The following is a 12465-nucleotide window of genomic DNA, read 5'->3' as shown; positions in this document are numbered from 1 at the left end:
TAGCAGGAGCTGTCGGGGCCCTGAGGCTGCAGATACAAAGCACATGGGGGCCTGTGACTTATCTTTCCTAGGAGCAGGGGTTCTAGGAGTCTGTTGTGAGGAGCTGGGGCCCACGTTCATATGTCCTTCACTAGCCCTGTCCCCACAAAAGAGTCAAAAGCCAATCTTCCCCAGACCCAGACCAGCCTTACTCTGACTCCAAATGCTGAGGGTCCTGGGAACTGTATTCAAATCTAGCCAGTCACTGCCTTTGGCATCACGGTGGGTGCCCAGGAGCCTATGATTTGAGAAGTGAAACTGGACACGTCACCCCTTCGTGAGGGGAGAGGAAGGGCTTGTGAGCCTTGAGATTGTGCCTGCTGTTTCTCAGTTGGTCACACACAGAACCTCACTATGACCAGGTTCACCACCACCCTCCTTGTGTGGACCCTGATTTCTCCTGGCAGCGGTGGCCCGGCCGCAGACACAGCGTGGCCCACACACACAGCCTGCAGGAACGAGGGCTTGGAAGTGCTCTACCAGAGCTGCGGTAAGGGCTTCCCAAGGGCCCCTGTGCTTGTGGGGAAAGGAAGGCGAGCAGACAGGGCTACTTGAGTGGTTAGTGTAGAAACAGAGAAGGGAAAGGGGATAAGGGGTGAGCATGTCCACCTGTGAGGACCATGGGGCACCCTGGGGAGGAAGAGCTGGAGAGGGAGGAGAGCCTCATGACACAGCAGCATAAGGAGTCTAAATATAGTCATTCACAAATAATATCACCATGCCCAGAAGAAAGCCAAAATGATCAAGGAAACTCCTAAATGAGGAAAATTGGGAAAAGATGCCTCCAACAGACCTTTTCCCCAAAACTGTACCCCTGGGCTAGCTTTCCAGGATGTTTAGCTTGTAAGTTGGATGAAAAAGTGACCTTGGTCCAAAGATTCCCATCCTTCTGAGCCACTTCCAGAGCTCCTGGGGCAGCAATGTCTCCCGTTAATTTTCAAGCAGCCCAGAGGAGGCGTCAGCACAGGGCTTTTCGATAGCGCCAAAGATGATGGATGTGAGGGCTGTGATTGAAATGTGTCCCCTTGAAAGCATGTGTTGGGGTTGTAAGCCTAATGGGACTGACCTGTTGGGAGGTAGGACACCATGTGGGTGATCAAAATGAGAGGACTCTGGCCTCAGAAGTAGATTGGGCACTGCACTGTGAAATCTGACAGTTTGGAGGGTGAAATGCTGGGGACTTGAAGCGGGTGGAGAGAAAATGTCATTTGAGCACCCAGGCTGGCCCGCTCTAAGCTGGGGAGTAATGAAGACCAGACCCTGGGGCTCACAGCTGGCTTCAATGGTTGCCAGACAAGAACTGGCCCAGGGGGTCTGGTGGCCAATCTGGCTTCCAGGGCCATTTCAGGGCTTGTTCTACTCCTGTAAGAAGGAGGGACCTTGAAGTGCATAAAACATTAAAAACAAGCCAAAGAATGAAAAGGAAATGGGTGTGTAGTTGAAGTGCTAATTTTGTCACTCTTGCTTGTCCCATGGGGACAGGACGCACAGAGGGCTGGCATCCCATATGTGGTAGGTGTGAGACCGTAACAAGACCTCAGGTGCCCAGCTGGTCAGTTCTTGTCTCTCCAATTCATCCTCGTGTAAAAACTGGTTGTGATGAATCTGTCACCCAGACTCATCCTCAGACCCCAGCTGAGCCTGGTGTGTCCTTTCCACTCACTGGCGGCAGAGCCTGAAGGCTGGGGACATTGGGAAAGACCAAGGACAGATTCCCCCGTGCACTGGGGCTGGGGCTTCCCTCTGGAGGCGAAGCCACTCTGTGGAGGAGCCGTGCTCCAGGCACTAGAAATAAGAGCTGGAAGAGCCATAGTCCTCTCCCGAGGGTGGTGGGAGGGTGAGCATGAAACACTGATACAGACTGTCACGGAGCCAGGCACGTGTACCAAGGGATATAGCGGTCAGATGAGCGTGAGATTGGTGTCTAAATCTATCAGGGAAGAAATCGTTACGTTGAAGCTTAAAGAATGACAGAAATGGGGATGATGATGTCCCATGCTCATACAGCACTTGCTCATGTGTGCCAGGCATTGCTATGCTTGTGCTTGCTTTACAGATGTATAAACTGAGGGTTAGAGATGTTTGGTAACTTTCTCCAGACCGCACAGCTAATGGTGATGGAACCACACCCCAAGGGGTTTGGAGAAGAAAGGCACTGAGCATATATTTGTAGAATTAAACTGATGCCAGGCCTGCCTGGCTCCAGAACCCATGCTCCGAATGTTCCTGCTCTCTAGAGCTTTGCCACAAGGCCACACAGAGCAGAGGAAGGACAGGCAAGGTGAGGAGAGCAGCGAGTACAAAGGGCAGGGGACAGAGACTCAGTGGACTCAGCAAGAGCTGCATGACAAGGGCTGGGAAATGAAGTGGAAATGTGGGCAGAGATTTGCCTCTCTTGAGCATTGGAGACACTGCCTGTCAGAAAGACCCTTCCCTTAGCCAACTGGATCATGGATGTTGGAACAGAAGCTATTTGTGGCTGGAAATAGAGTTTGTAGCCAGGAAAAGTGACACTTCCAGAAAGTACCATGAGAGGCCATGCTAGCAGCATTTCAACAGCCTTAAAATCCAGGAGAATCTTTGGTACGTGTGGGGAGCTGCAGAAAGGCGCAGAGGGTCCTAGGAACTTCTGCAGGGTGGACCCTGCCCTATCTCCCGAGAGTCCATCTGGTGAGGACCAAATGGCTGCACCTGGAAGAGATGAGCCCCTGTGGCTCCTGGGTTCTCAGGGAGACACTGATTTCATAGTGCAGATGCTGCCTGCTGTGACACTGCCAGCCTGGCATTCAGGCACTCTTCATCCTCAGGGCTTCTAGAATCCTGCTATGCACCCAGACCAGGCAGGGCCACCTGACAAAATAAAGGACCTACTACTTCCTAGGCCGTGGGCTTCTTTTGTGGCTTCTCTTATTTTGTAATGTCAGTGTGGCACTGCAGAAGGAGACCCTAGGGCAGAAACTGTTCAGAATAATGCAAAAGTCCTTGAGGAGAAAGAAGGAACTTCATTAATAGTTTCTGGGCTCTCCATACTAACCAGGAAGTGAGCACATTTTTTGCAAAAGCAGAAGTCCTGCCCCATCTAACTTTCAGCGCTGCAGAAGGGATCCATGGTCTTTATCAAAGCACAAGGTGGAAAAAAGTATTCAGGCACATTCAGCTCACTAAATCTTAAGATAATACAGAGCCCAGGAACATGCCACAGATGCTTACCAATATATTTATTTATAAGCTATTTTGAGTATACAAAAATAAAAGGAGGATTCCAGAAATGGAGAAGCAAAGTGAGGGACAGGGTAAGGGAAGGTGTTATAGACTATGTTTGTGTCCACCCCAAATTGACCTGCTATCCTCACCTACAGTAGGTCGCATGGATAAAGCCTGCAGGAATGGGATTAGCACCCTTACAAAAGGGGCCCCAGAGTGCTCACATCAAGAGCACAACCCATGGCACCCCGATCTCAGACTTCCAGCCTCCAGAACTATGAGAAATCATGTTTGTTGTTTAAGCCACTGAGTCTATCTATGGCAATTGTTACTGTAGCTTGAATTGAGTCAAGAGAATGAAAAAGAGGGAGTTCAGGACCATGTAACAGATGAGGAAACATGATGAATAAGAGCTCAGGGTTTAGAGTCAGCCAGCCTCAAGCAAACTCTTGGGCAATCAATACTCTCTAGATCTGTTAGTCTTGTTTGTAAGGCGAGTCCTTAGTTTCCTCTTGTGGCTATAACAAGTTTTTGCTCAGAGCCTTAATGTACATTTATCCTCTCAGAGCTCCAGGGGTCTGAAGCTTGAGATCAGTTTGTTTGAGTGGTTAAGCTGTTAGTTGGGCCTCACTTCCTCAACAGTCCTAAGGGAGAATCAATTTATTTATCTTTTCTGCCTTGAATAGTTGCATTCCCAGGTTCATGGCCTCTTCCTTTGTCCTCAAAGCCAGCAGCATAGCACTGTGCTTCAGTTTTCACATTGTCCTCTTGTTCTATGTCCAATCTTTCCTCCTACAAGGACGCATGTGAGTAAGGTAATCTTCCCCAACTCAAGACTCTTAAGAAGGTACGGGAAGTCCCTCTGGCCATGTAAGGTTGCATCACAGATTCTTGGGACCAGGACACAGATCTCTTTGGGGACTATTAGGAGCCTGCTACAGCAGGAAAAATATTTTACCTACTTCACATGACTGTGTGAAGATTAAATGAGAAGCAATGCATGAAAAGTGCTCAGCATATACTATGTGCTTGATAAATATTTGTCGCTAATGGATTGGTAAGGCATTTTATAATCGCTAGAGATATATTTGTCTATAAACTTGACACCAAATTTTTAAAAAAGGAAATGACATTGTTTTTAAAATAAAACCAGTTAAATTACATTTGCAGCTTTTCCTGACACTGAATGAGATAAATGACAAAAGAAATTTATCCCCAGAGAGGATGCCATCCCAGACCGCATCCCTAGAAAATGTCAGTGACTCATATCTGTGGTGTCTCATGCAGCTACTCAGTGTATACAAGGGCCCAGAGCCAGGAAAGATTCCACAAAGGGTGACCGCAGAACCTTCATGACTCCAGCATTCTGACATATTCAAGGGAGAAAGTTAGATTATCTATGGGAATGTGTGGGTCCTATTTTCTTTGAGAAATTCTCTGTAACTATTGCTATTGCTACTGTTGTGCTTTCCATTTATGATGCTTTGATAAGGATTGAATGGCAGAAAACTCAGTTGCATTTTCCAGCAAGAGGCTCAAGTGTAGACCTTAATCTTCTTTTTTGTTGTTTTTTTCTTTTTTTTTTTTTTTTTTTGAGACAGGGTCTCACTCTGTAGTTGAGATTGACCTGGAACTCACTATGTAGCCCAGGCTGGTCTCAAACTCACAGTGATCCTCCTGCCTCAGCCTCTCAAGTGCTGGGATTACAAGCGTGCACCACCAACCCGGCTTAGACCTTAATCTTAACATTTAACATGTTTTGACATTGACCAGGCAGAGAAGAGAGTCATAAATAGTAACAGGCCTGTGACACATCCTAAATGACTCTGGGTATCCTTTTGGTTTCTCTGACACTGATGACAGCCTTACCATGTAAGTGGTTCGTGATTGTGGTCTAAGACAGGTGCCTGCAAGCTATAGTTCCAGTCCCACTTGCTGCCTGTTTCTCATAAGGCCTATGAGCTAAAAATGGTTTCCACATTTTCTAATGATTAAAGAAATCTGCATTTCTTTGTCAGCTTTCCATCACTAGAACAAATACCTGACATGGCTGACTTACAAAAGGAAAAGGTTTATTTGGCTTATAGTGTTACAGGTTGCTGTCCATGATTAGCTGATCTCATTGCTTTTGAGCCTGTGGCAAGGCTACATGCTACAGCAAGAGAATGTGGCCAAGAAATGGAAAAGTGAAAAAGCAAGAGAGCAAGGTCCCACATCCCTCTGAAGGCACACCCCCAATGACCTAACTTCCTCCCCCTAAGTCTCAGCTGTTAAAGTTTCACCATTTACTCCCAAGAATGCTAAGCTGGGGACCAAGCTTTTAACACACAGGCCTTTGGGGGATATTTATAATCCAAGCTATAACACTGTTATGCATGGAAATTATATGAAATTCATATTCGTGCACCCATAAATAAAATTTTCTTGGAACATAGCTATGTTTATTCTGTTATGTATTATCTATGGCAGTTCTTGTGCGGCAATGGCAAAGCAGAGTAGTATGACCTTGACTATATGGCCCACACAGCCTAAATAATAACCATCTGGACCTTTATAAAAACAGTTGGCCAGTGGTAGGAAAGAATCTCTCAATATATTTGTCTGATCATAGCCTATTTCTGGATCTTCTAGATAATTCAACCCATAGAGAGACTCCATGGATGAGTAAACTTGATCTCCAAACCACCATGATTACAAGGAATGTGCAGGATTCCTTTAATAAAATGATCATTTCATAATAATCTCTTCCATCTATGTGTCATTTTAAAAGTTACAAAGCCCTTCCATTTATAAGGCCTCATTTAACTTATATATAGGCCATTGAGGTAGGTAGGATATTTATTTCCATTTGCTAGATGTAGATACAAAGGTGTATGCATATTTTTTTAGTTTTTTCTTTTTCCTCATTGAGTTTATTGGTACATTTTAGGTATACAGTACAATTACATTCATTATTGTGATCTTGTACCTTTACATGACAGGTCTTGGTTCTCATTTTTTCCCCTTGTCCCTGCCCTCCCTTCACCCCCTCCTCCCCTCCCCATTTACAAACATTTTATTTCCATTTTTTCATTTTCTCCTATTTTTTTCCTTTCCCTTATTACCTTTCCCCTACCCTTCCCACTTTCCTTATGGTGTATGCGTATTAAGCATTCAAACAAAGAATGTGAACAGGGAAAGACAAAGCTCAAGAATAAACACTTTGATAAGGTAAAAACCCCAAGAACTCTGTGGACTAGCAACGAAGGAAGAGACCTGGAAGATGCCATGGCGGGGGTGAAGAGGAGAAAGAGAGGGAAGATAAAGAGATGCAGATGAAAGAGGAACAAAAAGAGAAAGGGGAAGAAAGGAGCAACAAGCTATGTCTTCCAATTGCAGGGTGGCTTCCCTTCTCTGCCACCCTCTCTCCCTGTCCTGCTGGTCTCTAGACACCTTCAGATATAATCCAGTTTGGCCCTCCTTTCCCAAGCATCCATTAGGCCCTGCAGCAGCCAGAGAGAAGGACCACTGCATCTACATCCTTCAACCATGTGTACCACATTACCTCTCGCTGCAAGGTGGTGCCTGGAAATGACGTATCCCCCAATCCAAATAAAGAAGTAAATGAGGATCATTCTTTTATCAGTACAACAGTGTCTTTTACAGTCAAAGTTCTTCCATGCAGTTGGCATATTTATTTCATAAAGAAGTTGTCAAGATTTGGGCCTGAAATGTTCCCCCAGAGGCCTCATTATGTTGAAGACTTGGTTTCTGGTGAGCTTATGGGAAGTGAATGGATCCTAAGGGCTCTAAATTCATCACTAGATGAGCCGGGGATTTAGCTCCGTGGTTCCGGTGCCTGCCTCACAAGCTTAAGGACCTGAGTTCAATCCCAGTACCAAAAATAAATAAATAAATAAATAAATTCATCACTGGATTAATCCAGCAATGAGCGCATAATGTGACAGCGTCATTAGGAAGTGATAGGAAGAGGAGGTAGGACAAGGGTGAAAGAGGGTGGGCCAGGGGGCTGACCTTGGAGACTATCTGGGGCCCAGCCCTTTCTCTGCCTCTTTTCCTCTCTCTGCTTTCCAGCTGCCATGAGATGGAGTAATTTTGCTCCACTGAGCTCTTCCGGCATAATGTTCTGCCCACAACAATGGAACCAACTGACCACTGATTGAAAACTCTGGAACCATGAGCCAAAATAAACCTTTCCTCCCTTAATTTTCCCACATACTTTGTCACAGCAATGAAAAGGTGACTAAAACGAAAGACCATTTCCCATATATGACAAAATTTCCTCTACCAAGTAGTTGGTGAGTGGGGCAGGGAAGGGAGACTTACTTCAGGTGATCTCATGGGCTCTCGTTAGCCTCTGGGAGTTTCCAGGGTCAAGTTACCATGACACACTTGGTCACCATGCTTCAAACTTGGAACCAGCACCTGCTCTCCTGTCCTTGAAGGCAATCAGCCTTGTCCACATTTGCTTAAATAACTTTCATGTGTTGCCAAAGTTTGCTACCAGGCAGGCAATTTATCTGACCCCCCAAAGAAACTCTTTAGTTACAAAGTCTAAATCAAGTCAGGTGCACTTGTATAATCCATCAAGGTAGTCAAATAGGATAATTAATCAGACAATGTGGGCAACAGGTCCAAAATAGAGAGAAAACTACAATGGCCTGGCCACAGAGCAGATTGAGAAAATATTTATAGAAAATGTTTAAGGCTCATCCTGGGAGGAAAAGGATGGAGAATAAAGCAACTATTTTCCTCAGAACTTCATAATTCTGAATTAAATGGAGCATAAAACAAACACAAAAGAAACAACATAAAAAATCACAGGCCAAATTATAATTAAGCAATACTTTTAAATATCTCACACAGAAAGCAATTTCTCCCTTAGTTTATTTTCACAGATAAACAGGATTAGAAAACTACACTTAAGGAAAAACAGACACACACCCAGAGAGACACAGACGTGATCCCAAGGCTATAGCTTCGGGCACACAGGATTGAACAGCAGACTGTCTGGAGCAGGGCAGGCTTTTGGGCTCTTATTTAAAGACAGGAAGTTGATGAAGAAATATGAGTGTGTCAACACTGAGATGCAGATTTTTTAAGTGCTAGTGGAACAGGAACTGGCTCTGTAAGGGAAGCAAACCCTGTAGGGATGTGTTTGGGGGACCTGGCCCCTGGATCCTCCCAGTTTCCATTTGGCCGTAACTGTTGTGCAGGTGAACCTCTGAAGCAGTGCTAATTCTCCTAACCACTTTTTGAATGAGATGCTAAGCAACTTAGCGAATAGGGACCTATAGAAGGAAGAAAGCCAAGAGTGTGAGTCTGAAGAAGCTTGTTCTGCAGCCAGGAAGTTGCTTCCAAAATGCTGTTCATTGCCTTTCCCCTACTCAGACTAAATCCCCATGGGTAACCAGCTCTGTTCACATCTTGGGGGATAATCCATTGAGAGGCAGAGGTGGAGGAGGGCTGTCCTCCAACCCAGCAACTGTCTTTTTGTTTTTGTAAAAGCCATAGCACTCACAGCACATTCCAAAAGCAGCTGCCTGTGTGGGTCCTGGGCACAGCTTCAGACCCAGGCCTGCAGAAGGGGGAGGTGTGGGAGGACGAACAGAAGATGTGGAAAACAGAGGTGAAAGAGCCCATTCCAAGCTCCAGCTGGCAAAAATGAAAGAGCTGGCAGAGCCCAGCAGGGAGCAAGCTTCCAGAGACAGGGAACTTCCAGGAACAGAGGACAAAGGCAGCTGGAAGACACCAAACGAAGGGTGCTCCCTCTGACACCTAGCAAAAGGTGGGAATTGCATTGACAGAGTGACCACTGAGGAACTGCACGTCATCTAACAGGACATTGTGTATTTCCTGGGATGCCCTATAAGGCAATAGTCCACATCCCTGATCCAGAACTTTATCCCAGAGTACTGGAGAATCACAGCAGAAGTAGTATGTTGAGGACAAACGGCAAACTTATTTGCTTGACTGTGTGAGGCCAATGAGTAATTCACATGCGGTGGACACCATGTCAGCCCCTGGGCCGGAACCCAAGGAGGCATCACCGTGTGTCCTTTCTTGAAATCCTGAGCACTGTGCTATGATGTGCCTCTGCACCTGAGAACACACCAACTGCTAGCAGGACAAAGAAATGGACTTCCAGCCCAGAAATCCCTGGGCCTTCCCCAGCACAATCTGTATCTTAGGATTCACACAAGCTGCTTGTTCAGCAAGAGTAGCTTCCAAGGGCTCCCTTATTTGAAACCTGACATGTGTCTCCCCTTCTGACCAAATGGAAACTGTACCAGCTGCACTGAGGAAGCCAGACTAGGGGAGCAGGGTTCCCTTTGACTGTTAACCCAGAGAATCCTTTCCCATGGCTGGGACCTCTCTATTTATTGGGCTTCTCAGGATGTCTCAGTGCACAGGCTACTCTTCTGCTCTGTTTAAACAATTAAATGCTACTTCCTCAACTACTATATCAAAACATTTTTTAGCAAATCATTTATACCAACATACACATCTTTGCCCCCAATATTTTTTGGGGGGTACTGGGGATTGAACTCGGGTCCTTGCACTTGCAAGACAGGCCACTGAACTGCGGAGCTAAATCCCCAGCCCCACCCCAAATTTATTAACAGAATTGTCTTAAACATTTAATTAGATATAGCAGACTTCTCTTGATTGCTTTAAACCTTGCATGGTAGACAAAGTACAATCAAATCATCACAAAATCACTTCACTTATTATTTTTTCTTAAACTCATTTCAAAATATTGATTCTATGGGTTTAAATGCATTTCTGTACCATCTTTGCATATAATCTTACCTATAGCTCTTACACTTTCCTGAGGGTAAGGTGATAATGTATTTCAGCATTTTCCTATGAGTCTAGTAGGTTCCACATCAAAGATAAAAATTCTCACCTCAGATCAGCTGAGGATGCAGATGTTAAATTACAAAGCAATTGATTCTGGGCTGTGCCATCAGCACACTGAATTTTTTTTTTTACTTAAATATTGCCTACTACACCTTTAATACCTTTTAAGCGCTTCCTTCCATAAGGCCTCTCCACTTTTTCCCCAAATAATATGGTGTCTGTGTTTTGCTAAGTTAATGTCTTGTAACTCACCATCCTACCATTACTGTACCTTGACCTCTTGTGTGGGCCACCTTGGACACTTACATCTCCTGGGGTCATCTTAATGTATAATCAGAGGGGCCCTTCAGAGATGGTGGTCTGCATAGTTAAGACACAGCTTTAACAATATTTAGCCAACCCGCCATCTTGGAACATAGTATGCTCTTTTTACTTGTATATTTTATGCAGTTACTAATACTGATCTGACTGGGTCCATTGTTCTACTTGAATTTTTATGTAGGACCAATTGAGCTGATTAGTCCTCCTGTTCTATTTTTCCCAAGACTATTTGGCTCATTCACAACACTTTGTCCTTACTCCTACTTGCTTACAAAGATAGAGTAAACCACAAAATTCTCTCTGGTCTAGCCATATGGCTAGAAACATTCTGAATTTCCAAATAACTAAGGACGCAGTTTTATGCACATCTAGTGCTTAGGATGTAACCCAGTTTTCTTCTTCTTTGTTATCACCCAGACATGTCTGTTAAGTAATTCTAAGAGACGGAGTCACAAGAGGAGAGGTTTCAAGAGCTCAAAACCGTAGATGCTGTTTTTATTCCTGTTTCCAAAAGCTGCCTGGGATTGTTAATGCTGCTCACCCCAATCAGCAAAGAGGGGGTGCTGGAGTTTCTCCTCCCTGTCTAGCCATTTTCTGTAACAAAGGAATGTCGCAGGTCATTCAGGACTTCCTGTGTGCAATTCCAAGGCTAAGGGAGACACAGAAGACTCCAGTCTGCTAATTCCCAGGTCTCAGAGCTGTGGAGCGGAGGGCAGCATTTACCAGCCTGAGTTGAGATGCCCACGAGAGCTCTTGAGCATCAGCTTGATGTTCCACAGGGCAGTGCCACAGGCTGTGACAGTGTACCACATGGATACACATAAGAGAAAGCTGTCACATGATGGCCCTGGTATTCTACAGGGAGAAGTCAGCATCCCGCCAGGCCCTGACCACAGGCAGACTAAAGGGTCTCTTCTAGAATAGGGAAATCTCCAGGCCACGCAGAGCTTCCAGGTTTCAATCCAAGCCCCCTCCCAATGAGAAGAGGAATCTCCAAGCCAGAAAATCAATTTTTCCTATTCGTGGTCCCAAAACCAGCTGGTGGCAGAAGCCAGTAGCATTCTCCCAAGCAAGGTGCTTCCTCTTCAAGCTTGAAAACCATTATGAGAACTCATTCAATTTTAGGTCAAAAATACCACAGAAACCCTTCTCTTCATACCACATCTCCAATATGCCTAGGGGCCACTTTCTAAGCAGCCCTCCTCTAGAGGTGATTTTCCCACCTCCTGTTGCCCAACAGCCTAAAAGCAAGAGCTTTTACATCAACAGAAGAACCATGAGACTCAGTTAAATAAAAAAGACCAACAATTACATAAACCTACTATTACTGTAGGCTTTCCATGGAAATGGCATACATAATTCCCCTTTGTCTGCTGGAATATATCCCCAGTAGATGCCCAAAGCCATAAATAGTACTGAGCCCTATATAAACTATGTTTTGCCTATACTTATATCCTATGATAAAATTTTACTTATACATAGACATGGGAAGAGTTTAACAACAATAACTAATATCACCATTCTTACATCTTGGGCCCATTACAAAGTAGAATAAAGCCTACTTGACAAACAGCACTAAGATACCACAGGACTCAGTCCGCTAGCTGAGGAAGTTAGTAGGTCACCAATGGGAAGGTAGGGTATACAGCACGGATTCACTGGACAAAAGGCTGATTCACATTTCAGCTGGAGCAGAATGGGATGGCATGGGTTTCCCATTATACAACTCAGAACCATGTGCAGTTTAAAACTTATGCCTGTTTCTTTCTGGAATTTTTCATTTAATATTTGCAGGCCATTGTGGTAAATGAAGCCTTAGAAAGTGAAACCATGGATACGGAGGTTCTACTCTATTTTCATAGACCATTGAAAGCAAACTCTTCCACAAGATGAGCTTCAGTAAGGACTCGAACAGCCTTGGGTCCCTAAAGCTCAAATGCTTGCTGCCAACAGTCTGATTTTCTGGGCTTTTCTCCAATGTAGAAAAACTTGCTAACACACAGGCAGATCCAGTCATATAAATACTGACTCCTCCCA

General features: G+C 44.9%; 1 protein-coding gene across 1 annotated transcript in view; it reads left to right on the top strand.

Annotated features, from left to right (window-relative positions):
* The first annotated feature begins 363 nt into the window (after positions 1 to 363).
* Ly86 (lymphocyte antigen 86) overlaps positions 364 to 12465 on the top strand; it is a 50215-nt gene continuing 38113 nt past the window's right edge. The window contains exon 1 of the mRNA XM_010622801.2: positions 364 to 529. Coding sequence (XP_010621103.1) covers positions 394 to 529 — 136 coding nt within the window. The 5' untranslated portion in view covers positions 364 to 393. The remainder of the gene's footprint in view (positions 530 to 12465) is intronic.

Source organism: Fukomys damarensis, unplaced genomic scaffold (assembly GCF_012274545.1).
Source record: "Fukomys damarensis isolate Sample0158 unplaced genomic scaffold, DMR_v1.0_HiC HiC_scaffold_10, whole genome shotgun sequence".
NCBI lineage: Eukaryota > Metazoa > Chordata > Mammalia > Rodentia > Bathyergidae > Fukomys > Fukomys damarensis.
The sequence above is the reverse complement of the archived record's forward strand: the minus strand, read 5'-3'. Positions and strand labels throughout refer to the sequence as shown.